This window comes from Nicotiana tomentosiformis, chromosome 8 (assembly GCF_000390325.3).
Source record: "Nicotiana tomentosiformis chromosome 8, ASM39032v3, whole genome shotgun sequence".
NCBI classification, from domain to species: domain Eukaryota; kingdom Viridiplantae; phylum Streptophyta; class Magnoliopsida; order Solanales; family Solanaceae; genus Nicotiana; species Nicotiana tomentosiformis.
Genome location: NC_090819.1, coordinates 95243142 through 95265270, shown reverse-complemented (window position 1 = coordinate 95265270; position 22129 = coordinate 95243142). Strand labels below are relative to the sequence as shown.

At 35.6% G+C, this 22129-nt stretch overlaps 2 protein-coding genes across 2 annotated transcripts; one reads left to right on the top strand and one right to left on the bottom strand.

The window, feature by feature from the left end:
- The first annotated feature begins 455 nt into the window (after positions 1-455).
- On the top strand, positions 456-1067 carry LOC138897849 (uncharacterized). The gene has a single exon (XM_070183868.1). The coding sequence runs from the start codon at positions 456-458 to the stop codon at positions 1065-1067; it is 612 nt and encodes a 203-aa protein (XP_070039969.1).
- Positions 1068-8071: 7004 nt separating this feature from the next.
- LOC104107724 (abscisic acid receptor PYL2-like) lies at positions 8072-9614 on the bottom strand. The gene is made up of 2 exons (XM_009616602.4): positions 9052-9614; positions 8072-8690 (listed from the first exon to the last, which is right to left on the bottom strand). Exons 1-2 carry the CDS (start codon positions 9566-9568, stop codon positions 8350-8352), a joined length of 858 nt encoding a protein of 285 aa, XP_009614897.2. The 5' UTR covers positions 9569-9614; the 3' UTR covers positions 8072-8349.
- Positions 9615-22129: the final 12515 nt, after the last annotated feature.

The window sequence follows — 22129 nt, the reverse complement described above, 5'->3', positions numbered from 1 at the left end:
TACCGCAAGGATTATGATGAGAAGAGGAAAGGAGGCGCACATAAGGCTGCTCAGCGAGATGTTTGTTATCTTTACGGAGACGCTTCTAATGCTGCTCAAAATTGCCCTACACTGAACAAATTAGGAGCAATTGTTGCAGCCCACCAGCAGCAAGGACAAACTACTGCACCTACTGAGAAGCAACCTGATAAGCGAAGAGCACCAGCTGATGGTGCAGGACAAGGGAAGAACAAGGCCGTAGGCTTGTTCAATCATATGGCCTTGATAAACCATATGACCATTGCCGTTGTTGCTGCCCAACTGCCTCGTGTGAGGCCCCGTGAATCTTTATTTGTCAATGCCAAGTTGAACGGCAAAGACGTGTGCATCATGGTGGATACAGGTGCGACATATAATTTTGTGACAGAGGAACGAGCTAGGGAGCTTGGACTTGTCTTTATATCCAGCGCACGATAATGAAGACTGTCAATGCCCTTCCCACTACCGTTCATGGCTTTGCTCCTAACGTACACATTGCTTTAGGAGGCTGGCAGGGATTGACGGACTTCACCGTTGCTCCTATGGACGTCTTTGACATCATTCTGGGATTGGACTTTTGGTACGAGGTCAACGCACTTATTGCACCACGTATCAACCAGCTTCACATAAGCAATCCCGGAGGCTCATGTATTGTGCCCCCTGTTCGGGTACCACAAACTAGAATGCATCTGTCAGCGATGCAACTTGTGAAAGGTTTCAATAAAGGGGAACCAACATTTCTTGCAACCTTGACGGGAATCGTTGAGCATTCCCTTGAGGCAGTAGAATTGCCTCCCCGCATTGAGAAAGTCCTTGATGATAATAAGGACGTGATGCCGGAAGAACTTCCCAAACAATTGCCACCACGAAAGGAAGTTGATCATCAGATCGAGCTGGTTCCAGGGGCAAAGCCACCTGCCATGTCGCCTTATCGCATGGCGCCCCCGGAATTGGAGGAATTGAGGAAGCAACTCAAGGAGTTGCTAGAGGCTGGCCACATACGACCATCCAAGGCATTATGTCAGCGCCAATCAAAGAGACTGGGCTAAGCTACTTGATATAACTCAATTCTCTTACAATTTGCAACGCAGCGAGGCGACCGGGAAGAGTCTCTTTGAGCTTGCAACTGGGCAACAGCCCAACACTCCTCAATCATTGCCCGCCAACGTCGGATTGAAAAATCCGGGGGCTTATCACATGGCCAAGTTTTGGGAGGAACAAGCCGATCTAGCCAGGTCATATCTTGACAAGGCTTCCCGCAAAATAAAGAAATTTGCAGACCGGGGCCAATATATATATATATATATATATATATACACACACACACACACACACACACACACACATATATATATACACACACACACACACACACACAATACATCCTGAATTAAAAAGATACTTGAGATATAAAATATATTTGAAATATACATTAAAAATACATCTTAAAATAAGATGGCACTTCACAAATAAATATACAAAAATTATATACATAAAAAATATATTTTGAATTAAAGTAATACTTGATATACAAAGTATGAAAGACGTATAAATCAATACATCTTGAATTTAGGTGACATTCACATATGCATTAGATTTTCAAAAATGGAGTGAAGAAGATGAATGTTGGAAAGGGAGAATGGAGATCGACAAAAATAGTACTTCCCGTGATTAGTGAGTCAGTTAACTTATTAAATGTTGAGCTTAATTTTTATAATATGCTAATAATAAAAAAAATGCTCTTTATGAAATAAACAATAAATGATACTATTTTTTTAAATAATAATTAAAAAAGGATCAAACGTGTAAAAAAAACTCTCATTTTAAACAACTTCACGACTTTTTCTCCATTTTCTTCTTCTTCTTCTTCTTCTCCTTCTTCTTCTTCTTCTTCTTCTTCTTCTACGTACTTCTTCTTCTTTTTCTTTTTCTTTTTCTTCTTCTTCTTCTTGCCCTATTTGGTCGTCCCTATTTAACATGTACCCACTTTTTATTTTTTTTTAACTTGTACCCATTATTTAAATAACTTCAGGCCTTTTTCTCCTCCTTCTTCTTCTCTTCTCCTTCTCCTTCTTCTTCCTCCTCCTCCTCCTTCTCTTCTTATTCTTCTTCTTCTTCTTCATCATCATCATCATCATCATCATCTTCTTCTTCTTCTTCTTCTTCTTCTTCTTCTTCTTCTTCTTCTTCTTAACAATGATTTTATACGGTGTTTGTAAAAATATTTTAAGATAGTTTATGATATTTTACAGTGGTAAGCTGTTGTGGTGTTTTATTTTTTTTTACTATTGCTTAGAGTTTCTTCTTTGTCTTAATTGATTTCGTTAGATTTTTTGTTATTTTAACAAATTGATGATTGAAATTTGTTCTTGATGATATTTGGAGGTTATGTTTTAAATTTGAACTTATTTGGAGTAGATTTAGGTATTAAATCGTATATTGGATTGTTAAAATTCGAAGAACAAAATTTTATTTCTGGGCAATGTGCACTTCAAGCCTATCTGGTCTTAAGTGCATGAAAACGTTGGTTGTATTTCAGACCTTTTGACCTTAAGTGCAATTTTTCACTTCAGGCTTATTGGCCTTAAGTGTAGGAAAATGTTTGTTGCACTTTAGACCTTTTGGCCTTAAGTGATCTGAAGTGCAATTTTTCATTTCAAACTTATTGGCCTTAAGTGTATGAAACCATTGGTTGCACTTCAAACCTATTTGGCCTTAAGTACATATGAAGTGCAATTTTTCACTTCAGACTTATTTTTCTTAAGTGTAGAAAAACGTTTGTTGCACTTCAGACCTTTTGGTCTTAAGTGCATCAGAAGTGCAATTTTTTTCTTCAGACTTATTGCCTTAAATGCAACAACTATTGGTTGCACTTCAGACCTATTTGACATTAAGTACATTTGAAGTGTAATATTTTAACTTCAGATTAAACTTTTTAACTTCAGACCCGATAAGTCTGAAGTTGATCATAAAGTGGGTAGGCTTGCAAACTTTTTTGCAAAGTGGGTATAGGTTCAATTGTAACCCCAAAACCGGGTATAGATGCAAAAATCCCCAATATCTATCTCAATATTCAACATGAGTACTCTTTGCTTCTGTTGTACTAAATAAAAGCCCAAAAGGTATGACGTAGGTGAAACAGACTGGATTTTTTACGCAAATAGTCGGCCGAATTTACTGTTTATTTTTTCTAGTCAAATACGTGAATTATACATTAATTATATATGTTTATACATATAGTATATATGAATTATATTTACATATATATTATATCCTCAGGTTATTTTTAGTTTAAGTGATTGAGTAAACAATTATGTAGGTTAATTTTTCAAAACGGGAACCGCCCAGGAAAGAGGCCCATAACTGACCCAAAATCAAGAACAAGAATTAATCGGTCCTGGGCCATGTCCTGTCCAAAACACCGGGCTTGGACTAGTTAGAACAAGCGGAAAAGATAAGCTAACCGCTGGACCAACGGTCAAATTGACTCTTTTGTAGAACCTTTTAAAGCCCTTTTATTTTATTTTAAATTTAGTTACAACTTTGTCGTTTTAATATTTTAGGTGATATATAATAGCCAATTAGTCACTAATTCCATACAGAGGAGCAGGAACAATTAAACGGCATAGTTATTAATCCATAAATTTAAGTTATAAACATTAAAAGTGTAAATAATTCATACTATCATTAAAATTTAATATGTTATAATACGTTCATTACTTTTTTATCTACCAATTGATATATATATATATATATATATATATATATATATATATATATATAATATCTTAGTATGTACAACAGAAATTACACTGTCAGCCACATAAAACTAAAACACTTATTCGAGAGCTCAAAAATACAGATAAACAAACACAAAAATGTGCCCCTACTTGTTAGAACTTACAATATTCGTAAGGTCATATTTTAGTACAACTAGACGAGAATTATTCTGCCAAGATAGCAGTATTTTAATAGCCACTTGAAGTTTGTATGATTCCAATAAGTTGACTCTTGCTCTCCTCATTAAAAGCCTGGTGGTTTTGACCTTTGGGTTTAAGCTTATAGTTAATCATTGATGTTGCTTAGCTGGTAAGGAGATTATAAAAGGCAATCGCGTCCTTTCCCTAAATGGAAAAGCCTCACCGAAAATCGAGAAGTAAAAAATCAATATTCTTCCTATGTTCACTTTTACTTGTCTTGTATACTAAAAATAAATTTTTATTTTTATTTGTCACGTTACGCATATCAAGAGAAGATATTTTTTTTTCATGTTATACCCACAGTATTTATTACTCATTTCAAATCATTTTCTCAAATCCAATAAAATATGCATCAATTAATATGAGTATCATGCTAAATTATACACTTCATTTATTATTTCTTAAGGAGTGTGAAAAGTCAAAGTGTGCCAAGTAAAAGTGAACGAAGGAAGTATATGCAAAGATCTAGATTTATTTTACTCTCTCGTTTACTTTTAGTTGTCCACTATATTAAAATTATATTTTTACTTTTACTTGTCGATTTTAGCAAATCAAGAGAAAAATAATTTTTTATTCACATTTTACCCTTATCATTAACTATTAATTCTCAAAATTATAAAATATTCGTTTTTTTTTAAAGAGAGTATAAAATCAAAAATGAACAACTAAAAGTGAACGAAAGAGTACTAATTACAGAAAATAGAAGTTGACTAAGCTATTAATTACAAAATGGAGTTGCACAATCCTAGGTTTAATATAAGATTTGAAGTCTTTGATATAGTCTAAAGATTCAAGCTGTACTTTTGTAGTTCCAGTTGACCAAAAATAAGGATTGGCGCCACCCAGAAATTTTGGCTCCAAATAAGCAGCATTGTTTCTCATTAGTGATCGGTAATGAGCCTCGAATAAATTTGAATTCGTATCGTAAAAGTTGCGAAATTAAAGTGATCCCTAACAATTAAGGTCGATTGCACACACATGGTTCGAATATGAAATCTCTGATAAAGAATGAAAGAGTTCTTAATAGTCCACCACAATCTTATTGATAGTTAGAAATATACTGCATTCGATTAATTGAGGACCCAGAGACATATGTAGCAGAGGCAGAGTTAGAATTTGAAATTTATGAGTTCGGAATTCTAATCATTTTAAGTTACTTGATTTAATATTAATAATTTATACATATTCAATGGAATTCTTAATACAAATATAAGATTTGTACCAAAACTACCGTAGCTCAATCCACGGTAGCAAGGCTAGCTCCACCCTTGATATGTAGGATAGTAAATCCTAATGATTTGTCTTTAAATAATGGAAAATAGCTATTTTCTCACACCAAGGGCATCCATGTATGTTCCTCCTAAATTCATCCATGATCCATTATCTCCTATTTTGATCACTTTTTAGAAACCAAAAAAAAAATTCAGATAAACTTCTGAAATAATTCTTTTAGTAATTTGAAGAAAAGTAAAATTTGATCATGGAAAAAGGAAAATTCAGCTTTTATCTTATTGTTCACGGTTTGAACTGAACAACCTACGTAGAAAAGTAGAATGCAAAAACAATTAGATATCTTACTTTCCTTTCTATAAAATATATGTAATTCTTTTTCACTTGACCGCCTCATTCAATTGAATTCCTTTGGATTGAAAGAATAGTTAAATTTAATAGTACAATTAGTTAGGCTATTTGGCGTGAGATCAACACAAAATAAAGCAAAGGTTGTATAATTGCAAGTCCACATAACGAATTAGATGAGAAATTATATATATCGGTGTATATAAGTTGAAGTGTCTCTAATTAAAGGTGTATTATTTACATCCAAAAGGTAAACTTGTTTAGCACCAACATTAATCAATTTGCAGAATTAATCTAGCTATGAGTGGACAAGATTCTCGAGACGGCTGTTAATAATGATGCCAAACGTGAACCTCAAATATGAAATCAAAAGTGAAGAAATAAGTGGCTAAAGGCAACTTAATGTCACAAGTTCCTTAAGATAAAGTCACAAGTCTCCCAAGGTATATCTATCCTTAGCTATCGATCGTTGTCTTTGAAATTTTTAGAGTTTGACAATAAGATTTTCAAGAGGACACAAGGAAAAGGTCATTTCCAACAACTCGCTTTTATAAGTCCAACAATTCATCAGAAGCGGATGCAGCATTGCGGTTTTGGATTCATCTAAATCCAATAATTTATGCGGAAAATAAATTTTTATATATAAAACTACAATAAATAATAGGTCTGAGCTCATAATTAATTTTAAAAAATATAATAAATTCAATATTAAAATAACGAATCCACCTCTATAATAATTTCTCTATCTGCTATAAATTCAACACTTTCCCTTTATATATGGAGCGCACAAAATATTGATAAGGCATTTGCCTTTTCATTCATATAAAATGGGACAACATGTAATACCCACAAACCATATAGCTTATTAATTACTCCCTCCGTTTCAATTTAGATGAGGTAGTTTGACTCGGCATGAAATTTAAGAAAAAAGAAGAAGACTTTTGAAACTTGTGGTCTTAAAAGCTTAAGGGGTAAAAGCTTTGTGAGACCATGATATTTGTGTGGTTATAAAAGCTTCTCATTACGGGTAAAATGAGTAAAATGAAAAGTTTAAAGTTGAATAATTTTCAAATTTAAAAATATGTCATTTGTTTTGAAATAGACTAAAAAGAAAAATAGTTCATTCAATTTGAAACTGAGGGAGTAATTAATAAGCTTAGGTAGGACTTACTTTTTGTGCATAAAGTTGTTTCCACTCTTTCATTTATAGTAAGAAAAAACAAACTTTCTTTTCTATTTTTTTTCATTAAAAGAACAGAAATGTTTCTTTAAAACTAAAGCTGACCTAAGGAGAATTATACACTAATGAAAATATTATCAGGAATCAATTGGCAGATTAGTAGTCAACGCATCAAGTTCGATCTCGTTATTTCATACGCACAGGCAGTTCTTTCAAATAAATATATATTTAGCTTTCAACATACGTATAGCCAGTTGTTAATTCTTATGGGTTTTTTCTGTCGCTCAGGCACTTGTGTACAATTATTTCATAAGATATGTTTTTAAAAAAATCAAAATGTAAGGACCAATGGATGCGTACATATTAACTTCCATAATTCCAGATAAATAGATTATCTGAATTGTGGTACGAAGTGTAACAAAAGCCGTAGGAAAATAAGATACTCCTTTGAGTTTATGTTCTCTACATTGATACTAAAAGAAATTTGTACACTACTAAGTTCACATACAACTATGGTAACCTAGAAAAAAAAAACTAATCTTCTATAACCAGTACTTATATTGCACAGATGATATAAAAATATTATGTTGTTTGTATATATATAGCTTATAAATTAAATGACAAAACATTAGCTAACTGGTGGTAAATTACTTGACATTTTTTAAGAGTGAAAATCTAACCTTTCCATCTCAATTTTTTTTTATAGTAATTCTACCATGCGCTACAACTGAGTTCTCAGTTATCACGTAACAAAGATGGTAATCTCAAGAACAATTTAATATCAAAAGAATTTCTTATTTGAACCACCCATATATCACTCTTTCTGGTACTCTGATTTTCGCTAACCCATCTAATACCCTTTCTGCTACTTAGTTCGAGCCGCTTAAATCATTCTCAATGAGGACTTGTCCAAATATAAATATGTATTTTTTTCAGTTCCAATCTATGTGATGCAGTTCGAATTTCGAAATTAAAGGAGTTTTTTTTCTTGCCATAATACTTTTATATGCCTTTTAAAATATTTGGAGTTATTAATTATTGTGACTTATATTACTTTTTTGTAGTTTTTAAATAATATATAAAATTTATTTCAAAAAATTTTAAAATTTTATGTCCGAATTTGTCATCAAAATTAAAAGGTTTGACTCTCGAAATTCGAGACGCCATTTCATAATTTGGACATGTAGCATTCAAATGCTATACTTATCATGGATTGACCAACTCAACCGAAGTACACAGAACAAATTAGAACTAACAAACTTGCAACTTGAGAGAGAATACAGAGAATTGAAGCCAACGAGCCAATAATAATTCATCATATAAGAAAAGAAATTGATACTCATAGTTGGCAAACAAGAAGTAATAATGTAACAGTCACCAAAACAAAGAGAAATAAAATTTAAAAAAAATATACAAACTAATTTAATTTCCAACTTGCAAGAAAAACGATGCTAACCACTAAGAAATAGTTTTCAAATTGAAAGAGAGATTTTCTTCCTTCTATTATTTTTGAATGAAAAATTGAAGAAGCAGAAAATTAAAATATAAAAGATACCGCCATTAATCACCGCCGCCCACCACCGTCCACCACTCTTATTCGTGCCCATGCAGCGCCGCCATTGCCACCACCCCAAGTTTCTGCAAGTTCAATTTCACGACCGTATCTGTAAACATTTTTGTGTCTTCCCCAGTATTACCTTCTGGTATATCCACAATGTATGACTCCAATACTATAGTGTAAGCTTTTCCATTTTTCTTGAACTCATTCACTGATGTAACAGACCTATAATTATTCAGCCTATGCTCACCCCCTACCACCCTGAAGCTCAGAATATGCTTCTCATCGTCCAGAATCTCCAGTCGCTCCGTGCTCGTCGATGCTGGGATTCCCGACACTACGGACACTTCCCTCATGCTTCCAACACCACCATCACCTACACAACGAATCTACTGTCTAAAGTCAATAAGTTCAGAATAAGCGTATTTTAAAAAAAAAAACTCCTATTAACTAGGGTAGGGGGAGGTGGGCAGTGAAAATTGAATTCACACTTAATGTGTGAAAACAAACTTCCAAAGGCCCTAGACTATAAGTTTTGGTGGTAGAATGAGTATATGTGTTAGGCTAAACCAGCCGAAAATTGTATCATTAGATTTTATATGTAGCTTCATAATTTTTTCAGCTATCAATATATGAATTTTTATAATATTTGTTTTTCGATACCTGAATATAATTTGAGTTGAAAATGATAATTAAATTGAATATGCAGAATCCGTCTTAAATTAGTCTCTGATTACCTGTCATTTTGCAGCTTTTGATGAAATGCTTGTACTTCTGGGGGTTGTCGAAACGCCGAACAAAAGGCCACACGGCGTTTGCCGGTGCCTCAATACGCTGCGTTATCAGTGAAGTGCAAGTGTTTGGCAAATGGTCAAAGGTATGGTAGTTGAGAATCAATGGCTCTAGCTCTATGAATTCTTCTTCCTTAAGCCCATGAGGAACTTGAGAACGAGACATTTTTTGAAAATTTGACTGATTAACAAGGAGAAAATGGTAAGTCTTCTGATCACACCAAACCAGAAAAAAGCATATGAAAAACTGGCTAAGTCTGGCTTGGTTTTTGAAGTGGCTAAGATTATAACAAATAGAAATCAGCTTTCTTTCATTTGCGGGAAGTGGGAGAAAAAGTAGCAATTGAGGTGGATATGGGGTTTGGTGGTAGGGTGTTTGGCTTTGTTTTTTTAGCTCTACAGATTTTTTCTTTTTTCTTTTTGATTTTTGGATTTTTGGACGAATATGCCCTTCGTTTGCCATATTTTATAACCAACCTGTCAGAAGTGAGATATTGACTTTTTTCCAAAATGAGGGATTAAAAACAAATGAAGAGATATAGTATCATTGACCATGTTATGGATAGATATAGAAAGGGCATAACATGCACACAATTACTATATTTGTTGTTTCTGTCATGTTTAAAAAGTGATAAAGCCTCACCCACCTTATAGTATATTTTAGAGAGATGCTTTTACACCTTGCTATTATAAGTAAAGTATTTATGGTGGGGTGTGGGTGGATGGGGCTTAGATTGTTCTTCTTGCTACTTTAGGTATATTGAGATTTTGAGACAATACTTATCTTTATACTTATTTTTAACTAGTATTAGCAAATAATTGATAAAGATTACGCTAATCGCACATTTTAAGACGAGATACGTTAAGAAACTCTCTCTTTTTGTGCATATACATGAAAAGAATAGAGCATATTACATGATGTTTACTGTCTTAAATTAAAGAATCGGATGTAGCTCAATAATAGAGCACTGTGGTAGAGCTACTACATTACATCCTACGTTTTCAAGGTTTGGTACTCACTTTTTCCTGATAACTCAGGCATTTAGACCATACTTTCCAAAAAATAAAATATGGTTGAATACATAGGCGGTCTCTGAAACTTTACAAAAAAAATCATTTAGACATTAGAACTAAGGCTATGCACATATTGGATATCAGAAGTCAAGTCAAATTATACCTATTAGACATGACTATTTGCTTACATAACATAACATAATGTGTATATTACACCTATTTTGAGATCGTGAGAGGCCATGTATTTTTCTCCTTTCCCTTCTTCCTTCTATCTCCTTCCCACCCCCTCCACCACCATCACCTCTATCAAAGCTGATCTAGGATTTGTAGTTTAAAGACTCTTACAAGGATATCATGCTAATATATTAATAATAATTGGATTTATAGTAAAAAAATTTGAAGATATTTAGTACATCTTTTAGTACATATATAGAGTAATAAAAAGCTATAAGGTTTATGTGAACTCATAGATGATGTTCGAAATCTTCCCCTGAGGCCCTCACCATCATTGACCCATCGTATTCTTTTTCCCTGCATCCAGCAACCACCTCCACTATCATATTCACCCCTCCCCTTCCTCGATTTGCTGACATGACACAGTGCGTGTATCACACCTATCTTGTGATAGTGAGAGGCTGTGTGTTTTTCTCTTACTCCTTCTTACTTCTATCTCCTCCTCGCCCCCTTCGGCACCATCCATTGTCACCATCACCTCCATCGAAGGCTGATCCAGAATTTAAGGTTTATGAATTCCTACATCGATCTCATGTTAATGTATTAATAATAATTATATTTATAGTCAAATATTTACAGATATTTAGTAAATTCCTTAAATATATATATAAACTCTGATCAAAAGCTACAACATGTACGTGAATCCGTAGATGATACTTTAAATAATCCCTTGAAGTCCTCACTATTATCTACCATCTACCATCGCATTCTCTTTCCCCGCCACCCAACAACCACCTCCACTACCACATTCACCCCTGATCTTCCTCCTTCTCTCTTCCAGCCACCATTACTCCACCCCTCCCCTTCATTTTCTCTTTTTTCATGACGATTGACTTCCCCAGATCCACCACTTCCGACAAACACTTCATTAAAGCAAAAAATCCTTCTATTTCCTCATCTCTACTTGCTACTATTGCTCCGGTCGTTGACTTCCTCTCCTCTTTATGCACCATCACTGTGACCGCTAGTACTTCATCGAGTAAGAAACAATGCAAATTAACTTATTGTGGTCCTTAGTGTCAGCAAATTGAAGAGGGGTGTTTGGTGAGGCAGTATGAAGCTCACACGGTTACATGGTTTGGGTGACTGTCTATAATGCGTTTGTCACGATCCAAAATCTTTCTAGTCGTGATGGCACCTAACTTGACCCGCTAGGTAAGCCAAATACAGTCAACACAATTCTACTGTAATTAATATGAAGCCAATAAGTGAAATAACTAAAATTTATACAATTTCCCAAGGACTGCTAGTACAAGTCACGAGCGACTACGATTTAGATTTACAAAACTGATATGATGAATAAATACAACATTTGTTTGATTTATACATAAACAAAACTCAAATACCAAGGACAAATGGTAGTCATGCCCAGGCAACAGATACCTCTTCAATGTCAGCTCCCGCCATGTACAGCAGCGTCAGCTCCAAGATCTGTACGCAAAGTGCAAAAGTGTAGTTAGAGTACAACCGACCCTATGTACCCAGTAAGTATGTTGACTAACCTCAGTGAAATAGTGACGATGCTTTTTAGTTAAAAGATACTCACTGATATAACATGTGCAGTAGAATAGCAATAGAAACAATACTAAAACATAACATAGAAGAGTACAAGATCAAATTTGCAAAGTAATGCATGATTTCTAGAAGAAATTACGGTCAATATTTCTCAATATCACAGCCAATCCTTTCCTTAAAGCGATGACCATCAAACCACAGTAGTAAATCTAGAGCTTTCATAGTGTGAGAAATGAACTCAAAATATCAAATCAAATGGCACGACAACACCCTTCGTGCATTTATCTCATCCTTACCGAGCATACGTATAACAATACCAATCGTGAGAAAGAAATGTCAATAACAATAATGATAAAGTGGGAGATACACATGTGGTAATAACAAATAAGGCAGTGCATAAGGATAATGATAACAGACTAGGAAGAAGGCATAGAAATATTGAGAGCAACTAAGATAGAATAACATAAATTTCACTAACTATCGTGGTAGAAGACTTAGATGTAGATATAACAAACAAGAAGGAAAGCATAATCTTTATAAGCTACACATATAGAAGGCATGAATAACTAGCATGGTAGAAGACTTATATGAAAGTGCAACAAATGAGAAACGACATAGATATAGATATGACAAACAAAAAGGAAAGCATGATATTTGCAAGTTAAACAGATAGAAGGTATGGATAATACAACAACAATTGAGGTAGAGGACAAAGACAAAACAACAACGACAAGCCACATAGAAAATATAGGTGCAATGGTAACAGCTCAAGATGAAGGCATAAATGTATACACAAGAAAAAGATATCACAATATAATGCATGTCTCTCGTTCTCGCCTGCACGGAAACACCCTTCGTGCCATGAACACATGATAATATAAAAAAAATGGCACGGCATCACCCTTCGTGCTTTTACTCTCATCCTCATATTATTATGTAAATGAAATGGTACAACATCATCCTTCGTGCTTAACTCACATGGCACGACATCACCCTTCGTGCTTTACACTCTTCCTCTTATAGTAATATATATAAAAATGGCATGGCATCACCCTTCATACTTTACACACTTCCTCACCAAACACATGTATATCAATAACAAGCAAGGTAGGAAGTATGAATAATATCGAGGAGAGTGATTAAGCGAATATTCCAAATGAACATAAATTACAGCTTTCAAATCAATAACAATTCAACAAACCTCAAGAACCTTATTGTTCAATTATTTCGACTAATCTAAAAAAAAAATGATCTTCAACTTAAGTATAGAATCCAATATCTCAATAATAACAGTTGTAGAGATGTATTTGTGATTAAGTATAGTGATGGCCGAATTTAGCACATTAACAGTTTCAAAAAAATTCGTCAAATTTTAATCAAGTTATAATAAGCTAAATCATGGTTTCTTCCATTTAACTTCATATTCATATTAATCTAGAAGTCAAGTAAAACATGAAGCAAGAAGGTCACATATTCCAACAAGGCACAAATAATCGTATAATCTACCCCCGAGCATGATTAACCCTGGCACATGCATATACGCTCATCACCTCATATATGCATCACCCCCCGCATGTAGCAAACACCATCAATTAGTAGGAAAAAATTTTCCAACAAAGTTAGGCAAGACACTTACCTCAAACAAGCCAAATCGATACACTAGAAGCACCATCCCGCTCAAATGACCTTCGAGCGACTCGGACCTAGCCAAAAGCAACTCGAAATCATCAAAAAATGCCATAGGAAGCAAACCCAAAAGATAAAGGTCGAATCTTTAATCAAATACTCAAAGTCAACCAAAACGTCAAACACGGTCTCACACCAGGGAACCCGACAAAATTCATAAAATCTTATAATCCATTCAATTATGAGTCCAACCATACTAATTTCATCCAATTCTGACTCAGAATCGATGTTCAAAACTCAAAAATTTACTTTAGGAAAGTTTAAACAAAAATTCCCAATTTCTCTTTAAAATTCATAATCCAAATGCCAAATCGAAGATAAATTCATGAAATATAATCAAAGCCAAGTAAAAAACACATACCCCAATCCATGTGGTGAAAGTCACCTCCAAAATCGCCCAAATCCGAGCTTCATAACTAAAAATATGATAAAGTGAACAACAACACTCATCGCAATCGCATGAATTCCCTCGCGATCACGAAGCACATACGCGACTGCCACAAAATTACTCTTTCGCGAACGTGTACCACAACTGAGTCAAAGCTTTACGAATGTGAAAGCCATGTCGCGCGACAACAACCAACTCACACCTTCGCGATCACGCTTAAATATCGCGTTCGCGATGAATAAACAATAGGTAGCTCCCAATGTACTACGCGACCGCATTGAAAACTAGTGATAAGTGGGGATTTTGACTACTTATTAGCGCCTTTTAACTTTTATTTTAGTCTAAAAGTATTGAATTGTGCTCCCAAAACTAATGAAATGTGCAAAATTGCAATAATCCTGGATGTTGGACTCTCGAGATAAAATCCGACTAAAAAAGGAGTAGCCTAAACATAAGGCAATAAAAGGCACAAAAGCTTACAATGTGTGGTCCGCAGAATTCCATCTGCGGCCACAATCAAAGAAGGAGAACTCAGCAGATATTTGAAAAAATTGCGGACCGCACATGAATTGTGCGAACGCAAAAGCTAAGCTAGGATCCAAGATTAGAGAGATGACAAAAAGCCAAGTCCAGAGCTTCCTCGAATTGCGGTCTACACAAGATTTGTGTGGCTGCAGAAGATTATCTTGCGGCTGCAATCATACTATTGCGGATCGTAAAAGAGTGCCTTGCAGCCGCAGTGCTAAATTTGTGGACCGCAGAAATATTGCCTCGCGGCCGCAGTTCAGAATTGTGCAGCCGCAGAATCTTAGCTCCTGCTAGATGAAGAATTCTACGGACCGCACATGGAATTGTGTGGTCGCAGAACCTCCCGAAAGGCATTTTTGTCCTAAATTTCTAGCCTTGTATAAATAGACGAGTTTCACAAAATTAGGTAAAGTTTTGACATCAGCAAGTACTATAGCCGTTTTTCTTTGCCTCTTTTGGAAGTTTACTATATTTTGGTGTATTTTACAATAGATTTTATTATTTTAAGCTTACATTATGAGTTTAGTTAGTCTTTCTTTTGCTTTTTCTTCAAACCCAAGCATGAGTAGCTAGATTTTACTAGGGTTGTGACCCAATCCTAGTGTGTAAACCTTATGGGTATCTAATTTAGTACTTTTTTATGATTGGGTATTTGTTATTTAGCCTAGTTCATACTTTAATTTGTAGAATTAATGGTTGCAAACATTAGTCCATGCCTATTTGACTTATTCTCTACTTTAGAAAGAGAGACTTAGTCTAGGAAAACTTGGCTAATAAGGAATTGGGTGTGATGACCCGAAATCTTATCTTTAAATTTAATAATTAATTATGTGTTCTAAGACCTCGAAAAATACTATTTATCATTACTCGACTTGCATGCGCAGTCCGTAAAATTTTTCGGAAAGTATTTATGCGAAAAATGAATTAAAATATGAATTAGAGTTTTAAAACTCAACTGAGTTGACCTTGGTCAACATTTTTAGCAAAAGATCAGTATTTTGACAGTTTCGGTAGGTCCGTATCATATTTTGGGACTTGGGTGTATGCCCGAAATCAAATTTCGAGGTCCCTAGCTCGAGATATGGAATTTTGAAGAAAAATTAAAAGCTTTAATTCAAATAGTGACCGGATGTAGAATTATGTGCAAACGACCATGAAATAGAATTTTGATGATTACAACAGCTTGGTACTCACTTTTTCCTGATAACTCAGGCATTTAGACCATACTTTCCAAAAAATAAAATATGGTTGAATACATAGGCGGTCTCTGAAACTTTACAAAAAAAATCATTTAGACATTAGAACTAAGGCTATGCACATATTGGATATCAGAAGTCAAGTCAAATTATACCTATTAGACATGAGTACTATTTGCTTACATAACATAATGTGTATATTACACCTATTTTGAGATCGTGAGAGGCCATGTATTTTTCTCCTTTCTCCTTCTTCCTTCTATCTCCTTCCCACTCCCTCCATCACCATCACCTCTATCAAAGCTGATCCAGGATTTGTAGTTTAAAGACGATATCATGCTAATATATTAATAATAATTGGATTTATAATCAAAAATTTTGAAGATATTTAGTACATCTTTTAGTACATATATAGAGTAATAAAAAATTACTCCATCCATTCCAATTTATGTGAACCTGTTTGACTAGGCACGTAATTTAAGAAAAAATAAAGACTTTTAAAATTTGTGGTCCTAAACAATTCAAAAAGGCCCCCAGAGTATTTGTGTGGTTATAAAAGCTTCTCATTAAGGGTAGAATTGTAAATTTTAAAGAAAATTATTTTCAAATTTAGAAAGGGGTCATTCTTTTTGGAACGGACCAAAAAGAAAATAGGTTCACGTAAACTGGAACGGAGGTAGTATAAGGTTTATGTGAATTCATAGATGATGTTTGAAATCTTCCCCTGAGGCCCTCACTATTATTGACCCATCGTATTCTTTTTCCCTGCATCCAGCAACCACCTCCACTACCATATTCACCCCTCCCCTTTCTCGATTTGTTGACATGACACAGTGCGTGTATCACACCTATCTTGTGATAGTGAGAGGCTATGTGTGTTTCTCTTTCTCCTTCTTACTTCTATCTCCTCCTCGCCCCCTTCGGCACCATCCTTTGTCACCATCACCTCCCTCGAAAGTTGATCCAGAATTTAAGGTTTGTGAATTCCTACAACGATCTCACGTTAATAACTGGGTCCATAGTCAAATATTTATAAATATTTAGTGAATTCCTTAAATACATATATAAACTCTGATCAAAAGCTACAACGTGTATGTGAATCCGTAGATGATACTTTAAATCTTCCCCTGAGGTCCTCACTATTATCTACCATCGCATTCTCTTTCCCCGTCACCCAGCAACCCCTTCCACTGCCACATTCACCCCTCCTCTTCCTCCTTCTCTCTTCCAGCCACCATTACTCCATCCCTCCCCTTCATTTTCTCTTTTTCCGCGACCACTGACTTCACCATATCCACCACTTCCGACAAACACTTCATTAAAGCAAAGAATCCTTGTATTTCCTCATCTCTACTTGCCACTATTGCTCCGGTCGTTGCCTTCCTCTCCTCTTTACCACCCTCACTGTGACTGCCAGTTCTTCATCGAGCAAGAAAAAATGCAAAGTAACACGTTGTGGCCCTTAGTGTCGGCAAAGTGAAGAGGGGTGTTTGGTGAGGCTGTATGAAGCTCACACGGTTACATGATTTGGGTGACTGTCTAGAACGCGTTTGTCACGACCCAAAATCTTCACAGTCGTGATGGTACCTAACCCGACCCGCTAGGTAAGTCAAATACAGTCAACACAATTCTACTAGAATTAATATGAAGCCAATAAGTGAAATAACTAAAATTTATTCAACTTCCCAAGAACTGGTAGTACAAGTCACAAGTGACTACGATTTAGATTTACAAAACCGATATGGTGAATAAATACAACATCTGTTTGATTTATACTTAAATAGAACTCAAATATAAAACTACCAAGGACAAATGGTAATCATGCCCGGACAACAGATACTTCTTCAATGCCAGCTCCCGCCATGCATAACAGCATCAACTCCAAGATCTGCACGCAAGGTGCAAAAGTGCAGTTAGAGTACAAGCGACCATATGTATCCAGTAAGTATCTTGACTAACCTCGGTGAAATAGTGACGAGGCTTTTTAGTTAAAAGATACTCAATGGTATAACATGTGCAGTAGAATAGCAATAGAAACAATACGAAAACATAACAGAGAAGAGTACAAGATCAAATTTGTGAAGCAATGCATGATTTCTAGAAGAAATTACGGTCAATATTTCTCTATATAACAACCAATCCTTTCCTTAAAGCGATGACCATCAAACTACAATAGTAAATCCAGAGCTTTCATAGTGTGAGAAATGAACTCAAAATATCAAATCAAATGACAAGACAACACCCTTCGTGCATTTTTCTCATCCTTACCGAGCATACGAATAACAGTACCAATAGTGAGAAAGAAATGCCAATAACAGTAATGACAAAGTGGGAGATACACGTGTGGTAATAACTAATAACAAATAAGGCAGTGCATAAGGACAATGATAACATACTAGGTAGAAGGCATAAAAATATTGATAATAACTAAGATAGAAGAACATAAATTTCACTAACGATCATGGTAGATGACTTAGATGTAGATATATCAAACAAGAAAGAAAGCATAATCTTTATAAGTGTCACGACCTCAATTTCCCTCCGTAGGATGTCGTGATGGCACCTAGTCTCTAAGACTAGGTAAGCCTATCAATTATGCGAAATACAAAATTGAAACTCAAATCTCAACATATAAAATAAATCAAACCGCGATTCAAATAGTTACAACTCCCAAAATCCGGTAGAAATAAGTCACAAGCTTCTAAGAATTTATTCTAAGTATCTTTATACATCAGAGTCTAAGGAGAATAAGGAAAAATAACATAATAGGGATAGAGAGGGACTCCGAGGTCTACGGACGATGGCAGATATACCTTGAAGTCTCCGCGTACAGTCTAACTCACTGATACCTGATCTGGTAGTAAGTACCTGGATCTGCACAAAAAGATGTGCAAAAGCGTAGTATGAGTATACCACAGCTGTACCCAGTAAGTGCCAAGCCTAACCTCTGTAGAGTAGTGATGAGGTCAGATCATGACCCTATTGGAAATAATAAAAGACAGGGCGAACAGTTTAACAATATAATAATAATAATAATAATAATAATAATAATAATAATAATAATAATAATAATAGTAATAATAATAATAATAATAATAATAATAATAATAATAATAATAATAATAATAATAATAATAATAATAATAATAATAATAATAATAATAATAATAATAATAATAATAATAATAATAATGATGATGATGATGATGATAATAATAATAATAATGACAATGGAAGTGAATCAAGTAAGGAGTATGTCACAATTCAATTACACAGAATAAGGGCAAATAACACCTCGCGGAAGGAAAATAGAAATTTACAACTTTAAGAAAAATATCAAAAATAACCAAAGGCAATGCAACCATAAAGAAATATCAACAAGGGCACTCCCGAGATACCGCCTCGTAGTCCCAAATCATAAATAAATTTACAACATCTCATTTTCTTATATCACCACGGGAGCCTTTACATTTAATTTTAAAGAAATTATTTTTTTCCCGAAATAACATCCCGTGTTTTAGCCACCCTTATGACACCACATGACTTCTAGTAGTTCCCCTACTAGCCATGCGTATCAAGCCATCCTATCTCACCGCATGCGTTTCAACACCCATACCTTATACCACCACATGCGTATCAATATCACAATATATCACAATTTGCATCTCAAGTGCCCAAATATTTCAACTTGCCAAAACAAATTAATAAAAATATTATTTTCACAATAAGGAGCTCACGGCTCAATCACAATAAATACAAAATCTCACAAAATATTCGGAAGTGAATCACTCAACAAAATAATATTTCACAAATTTAACACCTTGCCTCAATACCAAATTTTTAACGTCAAATACTTCATATTAATAATAATTCAATTAAGAAATTCAACTTTCAAATAATGCGCACAGAATAAAAGAAACAAAATTTCAACTAAACAGGTAAAGCAATTAGCAAGAAAATGTCAGGCAAATTTAAAACATAAAAATAGATCAATGATGATGAATATAATTGGATAAAATAATTTAATTAATGTGTAACAGAGATCTACACAATTTTAAATAAGAGTTTTCCACATTTACCCGTGTACACGTTCGTCACCTCGCGTACACAACTTTCAACACATCACAATTATCATATCAATACCAATCCTATGAGGAATTTCCCACACACAAGGTTAGACAAGTCATTTACCTCGACTTGTGTAATTCTTTACTCTGCTATGCCTTTGCCTCACGAATTGGCCTCTGAAAGCCTCGTATCTAGTCATAATAAACTCGATTCAATCAATACAAATTATCGAAATTATTATCAAACAAAAAAAATACAAATTATCGGAATTTATTCCATATGAAAATATAAATTTTCCAACAAAAACCGAAATTTAACTCAAAAATCGCACGTAGGGGCCACATTTCAGAACCCGACAAAAGTTACAAAAAAATGAACGCCCATTCAACCACGAGTCCAACCATACCAAAATTACTAAATTCCGATAAAAATTCTGCCCTCAAATCTTCAAATCTTATTTTCGAATCCCTAGGCCCAAATTCTCTAATTTCACGTCAAGAACATATAATCTAGTCGAAATACTCAATGATAATTCAATATTGTTGATTAACAATGATCATAAGTGACTTACCTCAAGTTCCCGTGAATTCTCTTTGAAAATCGCCCCAAAACCGTGTTGCAAATGTCCAAAAATGACAAAAACTCGGAACCCTCTTTTTTGTACACTACCTAGAGGTTCCGCTTTTGCGAAATTTTTAACCGCATCTGCGGTTCCGCTTTTGCGATAAATCTCCCGCTTCTGTGAGTGCTTTCGCTTCTGCGGACTCGCTTATGTGATGAAGTGTCCGCTTCGGAGGTCCCAAGCGTACCTACAATCCTTCGTCTGCATCTGCGGTCGCGCAGATGCGGAAATTTTCCTCCGCACCTGCCGCCACTGCTCCACTCTCCCTTTTCCGCTTCTGCGATCCCACGCTCGCTTCTGCGAGCTCGCACTTGCGAGCCAATTTCGAAGGTGCGATTGCATTAGATGACAAAAGGTTTCCAGCTTTGGTCTAAGTCTAAATTTTGATCCGTTAATCATCCGAAGCTCACCCAAGGCCCCCAGGACCTCAACCAAATACATCAACAAGTCCTAAAACATCATAAGAACTTAGTTGAAGCCTCAAATCACATCAAACAATGCTAAAAACACGAATCATACCTCAATTCAAGCCTAATGAAACTTTGCGACCGCACTTTTGAACTTCAGAGAATCAACATATCAGGATTGGACTTGTGCGGCTGCACTCAAAATTGTGCGGTCCGTAGAAAAATTGTGCAGCCGCATAAAAATTGTGCGACCGCATTTGTGAACTTTAGAGAATTAGTATCTCAGGAATTGACTTGTGCGGTCGCACTTGAAATTGTGCGGTCCACACTTTAGGATGTGCGGACGCACTCACCATTATGTGGTCCGCACTTCAGGGTGTGCGACCGCACTTCAAAATTGTGTGGTCCGCACTAGACAGTCTGCGGCCGCACTCAAAATTGTGCGGTCCGCACTGTCTCCTTTGATGACTGTTGTGCTGCAATTGTTTTGTAAATGTTTGAAGTGTTTTGAACTCAACTAACCTGTGCACATTGTATTGCAGATAATGGTTAGATCACGTGGTGGAGGCGATACATCAAAAGGGAGAGGTGAACCCTCCCGAGGCAGAGGAAAAGGCACTCACCATTTGCGAGTGCAATCGAAGCCTATTGCTAAAAAGACGACCACCGGGAGAGGAAGGGCCACAGAGCCCTCAGAATCCAGTTCCTATGCCCTATCCAGGGAAGCCTCTGAGGGTTATTCAATGGAGGTCCAACCTGAGGCCCAGTCTCAACCATCCCAACCCACTGGGCAATTTCAATTATGCGACGAACCTACATCTAGTTCGTCTAAGGGTTCTGATGGGGGAAGCCAGGGTTCCGAGCCCTCATCTACACCTACTCCTCCGGCACAAATACCTATTGATGTCGATGATGATAATGTCCCGGATGATGGTAGAGGGGGGGACACTTAAGTGGACGGCTTTGAGAGGTCGAAGAAAAAGAAAATATAGGAGGATCGGTTCATGAGCTTGACAACCTTCAACAGGTTCCGGGAATTGTGGCCTCAGAGGTCGCTCATACTTGAGCGGCAGTTCTTATTGAAGGATTTGGATATTCATAATCCAAATGTCGTTAGATAGTTCCACGAGCGCAAGGGGTGGAAGTGGTTCACCCAAAGTGTCATCGATGCAAATGATCACTTGGTCAGGGAGTTCTATGCCAATGTGGCTCACATCAAGAAGGGGACGAAAGTGTCAAAGGTGAGAAATTTGAAAGTCCGCTTCGACGCCTTCTCTTTGAACACTTATGTGGGATTCGAAGACGTGGAGTCAGTCTAGTACCTAGAGAAGTTAGCTCTGGGTGACACAGCTCGCCCGTGGCTAGC

Coding starts and splice junctions, on each gene's coding strand:
- LOC104107724 (XM_009616602.4), bottom strand. CDS start 9,568: ATGGCAAACGAAGGGCATATTCGTCCAAAAATCCAAAAATCAAAAAGA. Junction 8,691..9,051: donor CAAAAGCTGCAAAATGACAG/GTAATCAGAGAC, acceptor TTCGTTGTGTAG/GTGATGGTGGTGTTGGAAGC.
- LOC138897849 (XM_070183868.1), top strand. CDS start 456: ATGAAGACTGTCAATGCCCTTCCCACTACCGTTCATGGCTTTGCTCCT.